The 14,354-nt window shown below is 40.0% G+C and overlaps 1 protein-coding gene across 2 annotated transcripts in view; it reads left to right on the top strand.

Annotated features, from left to right (window-relative positions):
* nrp1a (neuropilin 1a) overlaps positions 1-14,354 on the top strand; it is a 69,851-nt gene that overhangs the window by 13,992 nt on the left and 41,505 nt on the right. For both annotated transcript variants that reach the window (XM_026944720.3, XM_026944719.3), the window contains exon 3: positions 7,283-7,464. In XM_026944720.3, coding sequence (XP_026800521.1) covers positions 7,283-7,464 — 182 coding nt within the window. The remainder of the gene's footprint in view (positions 1-7,282; positions 7,465-14,354) is intronic.

Raw genomic sequence — 14,354 nt, 5'->3', positions numbered from 1 at the left:
TCCATCGCAGTGACACAGTGACAGACATCTGTGAGGTCCTTATTGAGCTAAGCATAGCTCAAGTGATTTAGAGCCTTTGGACAGATTGGTTAGGTGTTGATTAATTTTCTGTAACATCAGCTCTGATAATCGTGCACTCATTCTAGTACCTTATTATCGTTTCTATAGCAACAGCCCATAGGGGCTTATATGGAAGATGATCCACATAACAGATTAAAAATTATTTTTGTTGTTATTTAAAAAATAATAATCCTCAAATCTCTGTAAAGAGACATTTATGGAAGGTGTCTCCAGGTGACTCCAGTCACTTTGTAACTGTCAGTAAGACAGAATAGTCTTCAGAACAGAGGACTATACATTTTCTGGTTTCTCTCTCACATGACTAGCTGCATTTTATCTTATTAACTTACAAGAGAGAGAAAATAGAGTCTGGTGAGGAAACGACTGTTTATAGCGTATAATGTAAGTGATAACAGGAACTACAGTACTTTGTAGATGTATTACTATAAATGGATAAAAGTAATACGTTACAGCTGTTAAAAAATTAATCATGTAAATTTTGTGGTATAAGCAGAATAAAACACTTGAGGAAATGATGTTATAGGAAAATAAGCTGCTTTGGGGTGGTGACAGTAACTCTGCTTTGCATCAGGCTACATCGCATCAATCCATCGGTGATTATTTTCCTATAACAGCACACCCCATTGTTTTTATTCCTTATTTATATTGCAGAGATTATGTTGAGGCTATATTGATCTGATAAAGACAGGGTAAAATAAAGTTCTGGTAATATATAAATAAGAGATCATTCTAAAAATATGATGAATTGTGCTTTTATTCACTGTCACATGATCTCCATCTCTTGCCATCTCCTATCAGAAAGGCAAGATCCTGGAGGATTCCTTGTCAAATATATTAGACATTTCAAGATAAAATTCTAATTTCTCAGTAGACATGAGGGTTTGATCAATGACATGTGCAGTAGCTGGACAGTGTAGATCTAAAACAGACATGTCCGCTCCGGGCTTTTCCGAAGGAAGAAGTGAAAGAAAAAAAAGATCAGATAAATGACAGGTCTTTTGCCAGCATTTCAAAGCTAAACTTTGGCTTCTCAGGGTTTGTTCCAGCTGGCAATTTTTTTTCATATAGCATCCAGTAAAACCAAGCCTCACAGTCCTGTGCTGCCTGTCAAATACTGCTTCATGACGTTCTGAACTCATAGTAGATGCTTAAGGCATAATGTTTAGCATAAGTGTGTGCTTTTTGACAGCTCAACACTAGAGAGTTTGCCTGAAAGATTGTTTCAATAAGGTCACATTATACCTGACCCCCATCAGTGGAAATGGGTTAAGTGATCTGTGGAGTTGCAAAAGCCAGGAAATTGCCGTCGGTGTAATCATATTTCACGTCTTTGGTTGTATTAGCGGGTTTGAATGGCAGTGTTGGGGCTGAGACGGTCTCTCCCTCGCCCCAGGTCTGTGTTATATTGTTATCCTGTGGTTTATTGTGTCTTCCCAAGGCGAATGTGAGCCAGACCTAATGTTCTCATTTAACACTTCTGGATTGCTTGCTCTTCAGACCAGCCGTCTGGCTAATACATCGCAGGGTGCTGAAGCGAAGGTCATAGAGTATTAGATTCATCCCTTTTATTTTAATTTCCACTCTGGACTGTCTATTTTCACAACTATCATAGTTATAGGAAGTGTCATAGGTTGGGACGGGATGGGTTGGGTGGTTTGTTTGGGGAGGGGGGTTGAACCCCCACCTAAATATTTTCCAGTTCCAAATGCTTATTAATGAATGGGTAATTCATGGATGATATACATACAGCACAGCTGATTATATATATACTTTTATACTCCAGTATGGTGCAATTACTGCTTGTAATTTTTTTACTTCATGTAAGATAAAATTTATGTCATGTCAGATAATAATTTTGTAATGCACCGTAATGATAGATAGGTAGATAGATCACTTTATTGATCCCAGAGAGAAATTCACAGTGATGATTTACATAATGATGTTCATAAAAAGACCAATGGAGTCATCACAATTCTATTTCTAATTCTATTTCTAATTCTATTTGACACAGGATTAGCATCAGAATCATGCATTTTCCTGGTTTCTGTTTGAAAGCCAGCTAGCTACACTCTGAGCATAGCAAAATGGAGGGGTACAGGAGGAAAAAGAACCATAGATCTATTTTTATGAGCTTAAAAGTCAATTTGGTCCAATTGCTAGCATATTATTTTCCTCATTTTCCATGAAACTGTCATTAAGGTAGTTTATGGCAACGTTAGCAATATGGCAGAATTGGTTGATGGGAGATTGTGCCTTAAATGCTTGAGCGTGTCACGCTGTACAATAAAATTGTACAGATCACATGGTGATATTTTTTCTCATCCTCACCTGAAATTAATTCCTGGACATACTACTGGTTAGAGGATATGTGTAATGTGTTATGCACTGTGTGCGTGTGTGTGTGTGTGCGTGTGTGTGTGTGTGCGTGTGCATGTCAGAGCAGCAGACGGTCTGATAGTGGTCTATACTGACAACCCTGAGACAAATGGCTATCCGTTTAAGGGCAAAGCTGTTGTCTAAGAGGACGGCGGGAAAAATGAGAGAGAAACACATTAAAAGCAGCATGTCTGCTTTGTCCTCTGGGTGAGGAAGCTGAAACAGGCAGAAAGCATACAGGGCCAAGAGAGAGAAACAGATTTGGGACCAGGGGCAGGTGCACTGGAGTGCTGTCTAGGCTGAAAGATCGCGCCACTCTGTTTTGATGAGATTGCTTGGCTCTTTTGCTGCTGGCCCCAGGGAGCGATTCCTTCTTATAAAACAGGCGTCGCTGCCTGCTTTCACTCAGTAAACGCCTTACGCTCATCATGTAGAAGCTCCTGTACAGAGCTAGAGCCTTGCAGGTGTGTGTGTGGAAACATATTAGCCAGATTTGTTTCACATGGCGAACTCCATTTATCAGGAGAAAGTAACTCTTATGCCGTAAATGGACCTGTGAACAATCCCATAATGCCTCCCAGATGATCAGTGTCATAACACTTTGAACTGGGTGCTCCTGCAGAACAGCTGAGAATGAAGGAGAGCGGATGTGCCAGCTCTTTTCACACACATTTAAAAAAAAAAAAAAGGGAAAAGATAAACAGACACAGGAATGTGCTTGGAATGATGCTAAAACACTTTTCTTAAAATCTTCATCAGGAGCATAAGCCCAGAGGCAATATATCCATCTGCATCGCATTACTGCTGAATCACAGCTCAGCTTTACAAGTGTGAAGGCAGCTCATGATGTGCCTCGAAATTCACTAAAGGTGCTAGGTTTTGGTGGAGGTGTGAAGAGTTTCCATGCAGGCTGAAAGAGTGAGCAGAAGTCTTAAAGTAGTCATGAAATTTTGGCTGATTGTTTGGATCTCTATGTGAGAAAATAGCTTTCTTTAGGCACAATATATGGCAGCTGTATCAACTGATCTGCTTGAAGTGCATGACGGCAGTCATTTTGTGGATGCTCAGCAGTATGTGGTATGAGTGCTTGGGGACTTCATTTGTAGTGTGTGTGTTTATCTCTGTGCACGCGTTTAGGGATGAGGTTGTGCTACAGGGGAATCTCAGAAAGCGTGGAGGGAGAATTATTTGACGAAGCAGAGGAATGAGAACGGAAAAGACAGGCCTGAACAAGATTGATGCTCTCCATCCCCTGCCTGCAGCACCACCGCGGCTGATGATGGAGATTTTCCTCATGCTCCGGCGCAGAGAAGCCGGATCAATCTGCCCCCCTGGATCAATCTGCCCCCGTCATTCCAGCTTTCTAGGCAGTGTGTGGATTTTGGGTAGTGTGATGAGAAAAGATCTGTAAGCAGCCTTGGCTGATGCACCAAGCCAAACAATTCACGTGTTCAACCTGGAGGGCAAATTCTTAAGATAATCAGCACACATAGAGGATCACAGATGATGCTGGTAATGATGTATGTGTTTATAATGGCTCCTGTTGTCTTGAAGCATTCTCTACATGATTGCTTCAAAGTGAGTGAGACCCGGAGGTTTGTGTGTTGATGGAAATGCTTCGGAGAACTTCTAAAAGCCTGGAACCTTCATGGTTCATTTTTCAGAACAGAAGCTATTTATATCCTATTTTTAAATAAGTGGGGTGTAATGGTAAACAGCAAGTAATAAAAATGTGTGAAAGCACATACAAACAAAATAACAGCACACTTCACTTCAATGGTGATGCTGGAATTTTTAATCTCCCAACCATGAGCATCTCTTTAAGAAGTAATTATGTATGAGCAGTCTAAGCTTCAGAAACAGGTTTGATTCCATAATTTCCAACTTGTCTGAACTTTACATTTTCATTGTGATGCATAAAAGGACGTTTTACTTGTCATGCTCATTGATCAGGCCATAGATAATCATTTACATATCTATCCATTGGTTAAATTATGTGCATTCTTATATTAAGGGGAAATGTTAGGAAATTCCTAAGCTAGATAACAAGCTAAATTAGCCATGCATTGTGACTTTGCAAGCCAAGTGGGTTTTAATGTCATTTCTCCATATAACATTTATACATTGGACCAAAATGTCCTTTCTTTACAACTGTGGTGTGACACACAATACAGTAGCATGGTACATCCAGCAGAATGTCCACATAAACCACTTCAGAAAAGCTGTGTGTGTGTGTGAATGTGTGATATATAAGAGTCTGTGAATCGACATGTTATTGCTTGTACGTGTAAACTGTGGGGTGTTCAGCGGAGTGTTTTCCAAAGAACTGTGTGTGTGTGCATTTATCTAGTGTATCTCTGTGTGATGCAGTGGTACAGACTGTAGACTGGGGTAGGAGTGGTGCTGTCTGTTCTGACTGATGTGCTGCTCTGGGTCTGCTATCAGAGCATCCAGGCACACACACACACACACACACACACACACACACACACACACACACACACGGGTGAAGTCATCGCTACATTAGCCACCACCCCAGGGGAGCCAATTTCAGAGAGCTGCACGCTTCTCATATTCTCAGTTCACGCACACACACACACATACACACACAAGATCATACTACCCCCTACAGAGCAAAAACGGCCATTCAAACATCACAAACAGTGTGGCCCGTCTTTAAAAATATTTTTACAAATTTAATTCAAGAACTGGTCATTTTTATGCATGTTTGGGCATGTTTCAGCTGCCAGATTTATTTAAAGGATTTTGATATCTGTGTATGTGTGTGTGTGTGTGTGTGTGTGTGTGTGTAATGAGCTCAGAGACATCACATAGTCTAAAAGTGGGAATATATCACACCAAAAGCCCCAGTGGTTCCTCACTCTTCCTTCTGCTAGCGGTTAAAGGCATCTCAGGTGATTAAATGTCATGGAAACCAGATCTTGCTGTCAGCTGTATCAAACGTTATTTATATAAAATAAAACGAATATTACTGTGGAAAAAAGTGTTGTCCTAAAACAAAACTGGAGCACTGGAGGACAGAAGTGGAGTATCAGCTCACAGTGCTGTATCCGTTCCAGTCTCACCTCGCTGGCTCTGCCAGGACCACTCTCTCTTTCTCGTGTTGTGTTACTGAGACAAGATCCCTGAGTGTGAGTTTGTGTTTCTGTCTCCCTTTTGTGTAGACACACGCATCTGTGTGTAACAGACTTCCGAACTGCTGCTGACTCAATTAGGCGGTTTCTCACGTCAATAGCTGTAGGGCTGAAATTCCATTTCAGACTGGTGTGTGTGTGTGTGTGTGTGTGTGTGTGTGTGTAGAGAGAGAGAGTCCAAAGATAAGGAGCAACTAATAACTAATACAATGTATACTTTTGTCTTCAAATACATTCACCATCAAAACTACTGGCACCCTTAATTAAAATAAATGTATTTTAAATATTAATTTTTTCACATATATTTCAGATGGAGTGAAAGTTTGGCTACAAAAATGTCAGTTCCTCATAATTTCTGAGTAGAAAATTTGAATCCTTATGTGTAATGTTTATTTTCCACAATAATTTTTGCCCTTTCTATTTGAAGGTTGCCAATAATTTTGAAGTTTGCTCTACATTCTTACTAAGACCCAAAGATGTTCTGACATCATAGAATTATGTTTTTTACTCCCAGGCACACACACACACACACACACATACACACACACACAAACAAACAAAGGCATTCTGGGAGGTTTGGCATGGAGCAGCTGTATGCATTGTTTAGAGAGCAGTGAGACATCTGCACCGAGCATATGTACTTCATCACTGAATGCTTTCTGTACCTCCTGATCCTGCTGTAGTGGATTAACTGTAATTTAGTGCCAAAAGTTTGATATAGTTGTCAGTATTGTTGAGAGTTGAGCAGTTCAGTAGTTCAGTCTGGGAGAGTCGGCAGCTGCAGGTTAAGTCGTTCTGTTTGTTTATGTGATGTGATGTGTGTGTGTGTGTTTCTGTGTGTGTGTGTGAGAGAGCTTTCTCTGTTCTCAGCTATAACAGTGGGACACTGGGTGTGGTACAGATATCTATCTGATCAGTGATTAAGCTCTAATGGAATTCCTGTTGTTCTGACACCTTTAAAGGACATGCGGATTGTTTCCCATGACACTAAAAATAGCGAAAACCAGATTGTTCTCAGAAACCTTTTTATTTATACTACAGCATTGTTGAATTCTCAGGAGCTCAAACAGTGGTGCCGGCTGTAATTTAAATCACAGGTTCCATCATAGTAAACATAGCTGTAAACGGATAAAATATATGACATATCATTCTCCAATAAATAAAATGTAATCACTGGCAAATTGCTGTGATACAAGAGGAATGAAGCCCTTCTCTATGGCCTGTTATTGAAAACAGTGTTGTGTTGGGCTGCATCACACTTGTCCTCATTCGGTTTTATTTCTTACTTGTAAAATAGTACATAAAACTGATGTGCTAATAGTGAGTTAAAAGAATAGTTGCTAGCCAATCTGATTTGAGTAAGTTTATTATTCGTTTTCATTAAAAGCTAGAAAGGTGAGATCTTAAGTCAATAATGACTTAAATTAAATAACTTGCCTTTTCACAGAGTGTTAGACTGATTTAAATGCAGCTGTGATTCATTCATTCATTAGTCTTCAGTAAGTGTTTTATTCTGGTTAGTGTCACAGAGGATCTGGAGCCTGTCCCTGGAACACTGGGAATGAGGTGGGAATCCACCCTGGATGGGAAGCCAGACCATCACAGTGTAATTGTAATTGTATAATAAATTTACAGAAGAAATAATGTTTTTTTTCTTTCTCTCTCTGTAGATACGACTATGTAGAAGTGAGGGATGGCATTGATGAGAGCGGGCAGCTGGTGGGCAAGTACTGCGGGAAGATTGCTCCTTCTCCTGTAGTGTCCTCCGGTAACCAACTCTTCATCAAGTTTGTGTCAGACTATGAGACGCACGGCGCTGGCTTCTCCATCCGCTACGAGATTTTCAAATCAGGTAAGTCAGACATCGATTTCAGACACATCGTCTTCAGCTGGTTTTCTGTCTGTCATGTATGAATCTGGGACTGTATAGGTATTTGGGTGCACTTCATTCACACTCCCACTCTATTATCTTGCTTTGTGCTGTATTATTCTTGATGAATTTGTCCCTGGCTTGCTAATTTATCAATGGCTGGAGAAGAAGTGAGGGCCATATAAGGATGTGAGCAAGAGAAGGAAGACTTTCTTCTCTTCCTGGTTCCAGTGCCTGAGGAGATCAGATCATATGATAGTTCTGTGAACATTACAAGTTCCTTCCTTTAGCAGAATCATATCTCTCCCTGCAGTGTCCTGGTCACTTATTCGGTGCCTGTATGGCCTCACAAAAACATGAAGTGACACACACACACATGAACACACACAATGGATGACTTATCAGATGAAATTTCCTGTTGTTCAGGCCAGCTTCCTGTGTTTAAAGGACAAGTAGGCACAAAGTCGGAGTGTGTGTGTGTGTGTGCGTGTGTGCGCACTGAGACTAACCCTAGAGAGGTGCAGCAGATGCCACTTTCATTAATTAACCCCACTTGCTGCTCTTGGGCCTCTTCGTTTGACCTCATGATAAGATGGATGCTTTAGCCGGGTTTCTTTTAATCTCTATAGTGAGTGTTTGGACTTTAGTGTGCACGTGTGGAGCAGCTGGTGTAATCTGCTTTTTTTTTTTTTTCTTCATCACAAAGAGAGCACCACCTACCACTACACAGACACACCTTCACACTTACTAAAGAGTAGAAAGATAAATCACTATAGATAAAAGACTCAGAGACAGTGTCAGTAAAACAAATATGAGTGGCATTCTGGGAAAACATTTTCTATTATATATAGATCTAAAAACTACAGGTTTTGATGAAGTGAAATATGTTTGTTCTAAAATTTTAAAATCAGTAATGTAGCAGTATGTAGCAGTAATGTCCTAATGTAGCTATCAAAACTGCAACAACTGGATCAAATCATAAAATTCACTGTTTGAGGAAAATTGTGCTAGACATCTTTAGGTAGACTGACTATTTTTACCACTGCGTTCATTAAACTAGCTCCTTACCTGACATGATCTTTGCAGGAAGATAGCTTAGAAAGATTAGAAAGTTAATAAGAATGTCTACATTGTTTTTGGTGAAATACTGTATATTATTGGCAGAAAAACTCTTCTTTTTTTTATTTGTCGCAGTTCAGCTACAGTGACATCCAGATCACCACTCATATATGTTGTAACTACAAGTGGCTAATTAAAGGCGGTGATATCTGAGCCTTTTCTAATTACATTGAGGCTATTTCCAATAAAACAAAGTCACAAAGATTTCTCAGTTCACTTTAGACCTATAGTGTGCTTTACTTTGAATTTGGTCATTTCAATTTTCTTACACTTAGGTTATTCACTTATTTATCATCAAGCACATTCCTGAGTAACTGCTAAGAATTATTTAATAACTAAAAATATGCAGCTGTGAGAGTGAGAAATGTATACTACAAGTCTAGATGCGCTGAAACGTTGTAGGATTTTTATAGGGTTATGAGCCCATTGTGTGAAATTTAGCCTATATTTTTAAAAACTGTCTGATATTATGTATAACATCACTGAATTTTTTTCATCCCATGAAACACTTCAGTGATCAGCAGCTTAATATATAGTTTTACTCAGCACTGTGGTTAGCACGATGGCTGAGACAGATGTGTGAATTAACTTGGCTGTCATTTTTCCCATGGAGAAACATTTTAGTACAACAAAATGTGTTTAAACGAATGTACTGGAGTATAAATCAGAAATGTTTTTCAAGTAGTCTGGCTACTTTAAACCTTGGCTATTCACCAGTGGTAATGTTCTTGCAATAATAGTTTTCTGGAAAGGAATTACTAAAGCAGTAGTTGAGAAGATAATAATAATGATAGGGCTAATGACTATAATAATAGAAACATGTATCTGTAACATAGTGTAAGAAAAAATAAAATCTCCCTCAGGCTCTTTTCCTGTCAGCATGAGCAGTAACTGTACAACTTTCCCACACTTAGCTTCCCAGAGTTGTTATGAAAGTAAATCTGTATAATTTGGCTAGTGTGTGTGTTTGTGTGTAGAGGTGGGAGTGCATGAACTTTTATACCGTATTTTGTTCTACAAGCCTGTTTTGTTAGCTTATCAGCCCTTGTTTGTGCTGCTGCTCCTGAGTGGATGAAGAATGGTGTTACACTTGGAGACGGCAGTGTTTTGCTCCGTTGCTACTGTCTATGTTGTGAGCGGTACGTGGTGTACAGCTAAAAAAATCAATTTATATAAATCTCTAGAGGATGAGAGAAGCAGAACTGAAATAAGATAAGGGCCAAAGTAAGAGTGTGAGAGGGAAAAATGGAGCAACCTTCAGTCACTTCTAAGACATCTAATGAAAGCAGAAAAGCAAGGACAAGGGATTAAGGAGAAACAGATTAGCAATTATTGGATAGGCAGTATTAGCAGACTAGCGTTAGGTGTGATACACTGCGTGTGTGTGTTTGTGTTTGATATGTGTAAATCTGATGATTATACACAGCTATTAGGATGTGATGAAAGTGCTAGCAGGTGTGCATGCATTCAAATGAGGCAGAAAAGTCCCAACTACAGTGATTAAGGCAAACAGTCTTTAAGCAGTTTTCAAAATTTGGAGGACTGACCAGTCCAAGGTCAAAGATTCTTAATCTGTCTCTCCCACACACACATACATATACTCATATATACACACAAAGCACCCATTAAGGGCTCAGTCACGCATGTTGGCACTTTTCCTAGGAGCCATAATGTGGTAGAAAGTCTTAATTATTCACAAAACAATCATTACTATGTTAGGGTGGAAAGAGACGAGGAGAACCAAAAGGTCAGTTAGGTGGGACGTGGAAGTAGGAGGTGGACTGGAGATGTGCAGGTTAGGAAATTAAAAAAAAAATTAATTAAAAAAAGTGAAAAAAGCAACAAAAATATACTCCTTCGCATAGCATGAACTTGTCAGTATAAGAAAAGGGGGACAGAAATCAATTAAGGATTTGGTACATGTACAGAGCAACAAGGTCATAGATAGAACATATGGAATTCAGGTTTGATGGGTAGAGAACATGGTTCATGACAACACTATACACTCTGCTGTTTAAATAATACATTAGTGTTAAGCATAGCCCAGTGCTATGGTAATAGCATGAAAGCATTGGATTAGCCTGGCTGTAGCTATCGCCAATACACAAAGAAAATTGTTTTTCTTTTTTTGAGAGTGCGTGATGCATGTTGCCCTCAATACCTCACCTCCGCCTCCTCACCAACGCTCCTGCAGCGAGAGATAGGTAAAAATGTTTACAATCTTCTTACCTCATCTATATTCAAATATGCTCTGCACATTAATTTATTTCATTCCCCTTGCTGGTCTGTAATACGGGACAGATGCTCTGCACAGCCACCAAATCCCTCCCATAGGTTTACTCCCCCCCACCCCAAATGGCTAATAGGTTCTTTATGGAATCCTTTGCTTGTGCATCTCTTCCAAAAAAAGTAGGCTCTGTACTTATCTTGTCATCCCGTCTTCTGTGAGCATCCCCTAAAAGTACCCTGGAGTAGAAAAGAAACATGCACTTGCAATTGACAGCTCTGCAATTTTCAGAACCACATCAAGCCTGGCGAAGCTGGCAAAGAGGCCAACTCCACTTGACTGTTGATGTGCTGATGGCTGGCAGGGAGGGGTATGAGGATGGATGGATGGATGGATGCAGTGATGGCTGGTTGTGATATTATAAGGGGCAGATAAATTTTAATATCTATCAATAAACAGGCAAACTGTTAGGGTAGAGCAATGCTCACAAGGTTTCATCAATGACAGTAAACAGGACAGTTCCATCCAAACCAGAAACACTCGGCTTACAGTTCTGTATGAATCTACAGTCTGGGTTAGAAAGAAATCAGCCCCAGCCTTGCTTCTTCATACCATTCTGTGTATTTTTGTATGATAATCTGATGTTGATGCCAAAAATAAAACTTTACCTTGATTTCTTTTTATGAAAGACTGGGTGGGGCGGGTTCAACCCATTTATACCAGTCATCCTTGGATGGATGGATTGATGGAAAGAAGGAGGAATGGATGCTCTCACTATGCCATGCTGAAAGGCAGCTTGATCCAACCTCAGATTTGATTTAGCAGTTTATCATGCTTGTGCTATCTCAGTGGTTTTACGATGGCACCTGAGTCAACACCACTGACTGACTATGCTGTGTGTGTGTGTACTGAGGGTAGTTTATTCATCATACCCAGTCTGTTCAGTTTTTTACGTGCTTCAAGGGCCAGTGGTATAGGTCACATCTGGCAGGGTGGCTCTGTCATTCCCCTACACCCCCATGCCACCATTACAGTCTTCCAAACATCTCACACATACCAGATCCCAAAAAGCAAACACTCTGTATGTGTTCCCAGTCCCCCTTTATTCTCAAGGGGCACCATCAGCAAGACTGACTAAATGTTGTGTCAGCAACTTAATCCGTGTGAGCATTGTGTTATGTGTGTGTCACTGTGTGTGACTCCATGTTAATGTTTGCTGGGGATTGTGTCCAAATTCTATCTTGCTAATTCACTCATGCCCATTAACCTCGGCCTGTGGCCACAGGGGATGAAAGCAGAGGAGTGTGTATGTGTGTGTGCGTGTATGTGTGTGTATGTATGTAGTTAATTATCCACCCCACAGACATATGGAACATAAACATTGTTGATTACTTCACCGGCCTCAGAAAGCATTTGTGCCTTTTATTGCTGCATCGCTGTTATGCTAATTCCGCTTTCGTAGCACTTTGTACTTTGTATCACTTGTTAATACACAGGCTACACTTTTTGCTCTCATACCTCCAGGGCGCAATTTAAAGGGGATGCCATTCCCATGGTTAAAAAAATGACATCCCTTATAAAACTGAAATCGACCCTTTTCTTTTCGTGTTGTTATATGATAGCAGTTAAGATGTCTATTATCATTAACCTTCAGACAACAAAGCAAACACTGTAGCATAAGATAACATTTATCGATCCCAAAGGAAATTATTGAATGTCGAAGGAAATTCTTGAAACTTACTAATATACCATCCTTATTATATTACATTACTAAGCTACCTTGATATAATATCACAGAGGGCCAAATATGATTGAGTTTAGGAGTGTAAGTGTCAGTAATGCCAATGGTATGTGTCTTATAGTGAAGAGAAAGCCAAAGAAGAAGCAATCTGCCTGTTCTTATGTTGATGCACATACCGCAGCAGTCAGTAGAGACTCGGCGGCAGCAGCCCCAGTATTGAAACTATTAGAGTAGTTAACGTGCTGGAGCTAGTTGTAACTGTAGCTAAACTAAACCCACTTTATCATGTGAACTGTCTACTCACACCACTGCAAACCCTGACTGCATAGACAGGTTACGTGCATCAGGAAGTGAGTTGAGCAAGTTACTAGCCTGATGACTAACTGGAAAACATTAGCAAAAAAAAAAAAAAAAAAAAAGACAGCGTCATGGGACAAAAGTGGCCCAACTGTGAGCATAATGTTTCATAGTGTTTGTAATCTCTTTGGTATGTGGGCGAGATAAAAGTGATGAAGTGTGGGCCGACACTGGGCCGACACTCATTTGCTTTCTGGATTATTAGCTAGCTAACTAGCTAGTTTCTCTTTGAGGAGTAAAATTTTTTGTCTATCAGGCTAAGATGCATTTTAGCTTTGTTTCCTTGTGAAATAGCTTTTTCTAGTGCAATTTAATGATATTTGGGTTTACCTTGCTAGGTAAAGTAATTTGCTTGCAAGCTAAGCTAAGAAATAAGTATATCTCCAACCACTGTTTGATTTTCCTTTACAATTTGACCATTAAATATCTAATTTAGCACTGTACAACAAACAACTTTCAGACGCAACTGCTCTGAGAAATCGACATTAAGATTTGTATTGCAGGGCACAGGGCCTGCTCGCTAACATCGGGCCTGCAAACAATCTTTTTAACAAGCCCTACTTGTGGCCTGTAAAATAAACTAAGCAAATTCCTCAGAGATGGAAGCCTGTAGCTATCACGCCACCAAGTAAATATAATCCTGTGAGGACAAAGCAGTAAAATAATCCTTGCAAGTGTTAGCCGTTAACGTTGGAATTAGCACTTAGCTGCCGTGAATCCACTTAAGGTTTCTTATTTCACAGGCAACTCGCTTCAGTTTTTACATCCTCCCATAAATTCAAGTGTTTGCGTAAATCCTGGCTGTGGTTGTTTTTCTGTCTACTTTAAAAAGGTGGGAAGAGAAGGAGAGACTGTCTGTGTGAGACAGAAAGAGAGAAAGGAAAAAGATGGGATATGCATGCCTGGGCTAGTCTCACAAAGCTTTATTTGTTTCGCTCGGGTTTACAAGCTCAGAGTTCCTTCTTTTTTGTCATTTCACCCCCCACCAGCCATCTCCACTGTCTTGTAAAGTTTGTCCCGACTGCTGGCAAACAACTGCAACAGGAAACTGAGTGATAACTGAACTAGAATGGACTTTTTTTTTTTTTTTGCAATATTTCTAGTTAACGATTGCACGTCCTTGTCTCTTCACACACATTATTTTCCCAACAGCAGTGGAACATTATGAATCCAGACCTTGCTCTGAGATTAAGCACTCTGTAGTGAAGTTCAGACACACTTGATCTCTGCACAGATACACTCATCCATAGGTTAAATTCTCTAAATTTTCTATCATAATCTCTTGCAAGTGATAGTTCGCCTTTCAGCGCACAAACATAAGGCCTGTAGTGTCTCCAGCTGTGGCCCCTCTGTGCCCTGTAGTGTTCAGCACCTGAACAAAATGGGAGAGGAAAAAAAAAGAATGGGATGATAACATGCAATTGCTGC

This window comes from Pangasianodon hypophthalmus, chromosome 1 (assembly GCF_027358585.1).
Source record: "Pangasianodon hypophthalmus isolate fPanHyp1 chromosome 1, fPanHyp1.pri, whole genome shotgun sequence".
Taxonomy (NCBI): domain Eukaryota; kingdom Metazoa; phylum Chordata; class Actinopteri; order Siluriformes; family Pangasiidae; genus Pangasianodon; species Pangasianodon hypophthalmus.
Note: the sequence above shows the minus strand (reverse complement) of the source record. Positions and strands in the feature narration are given on the sequence as shown.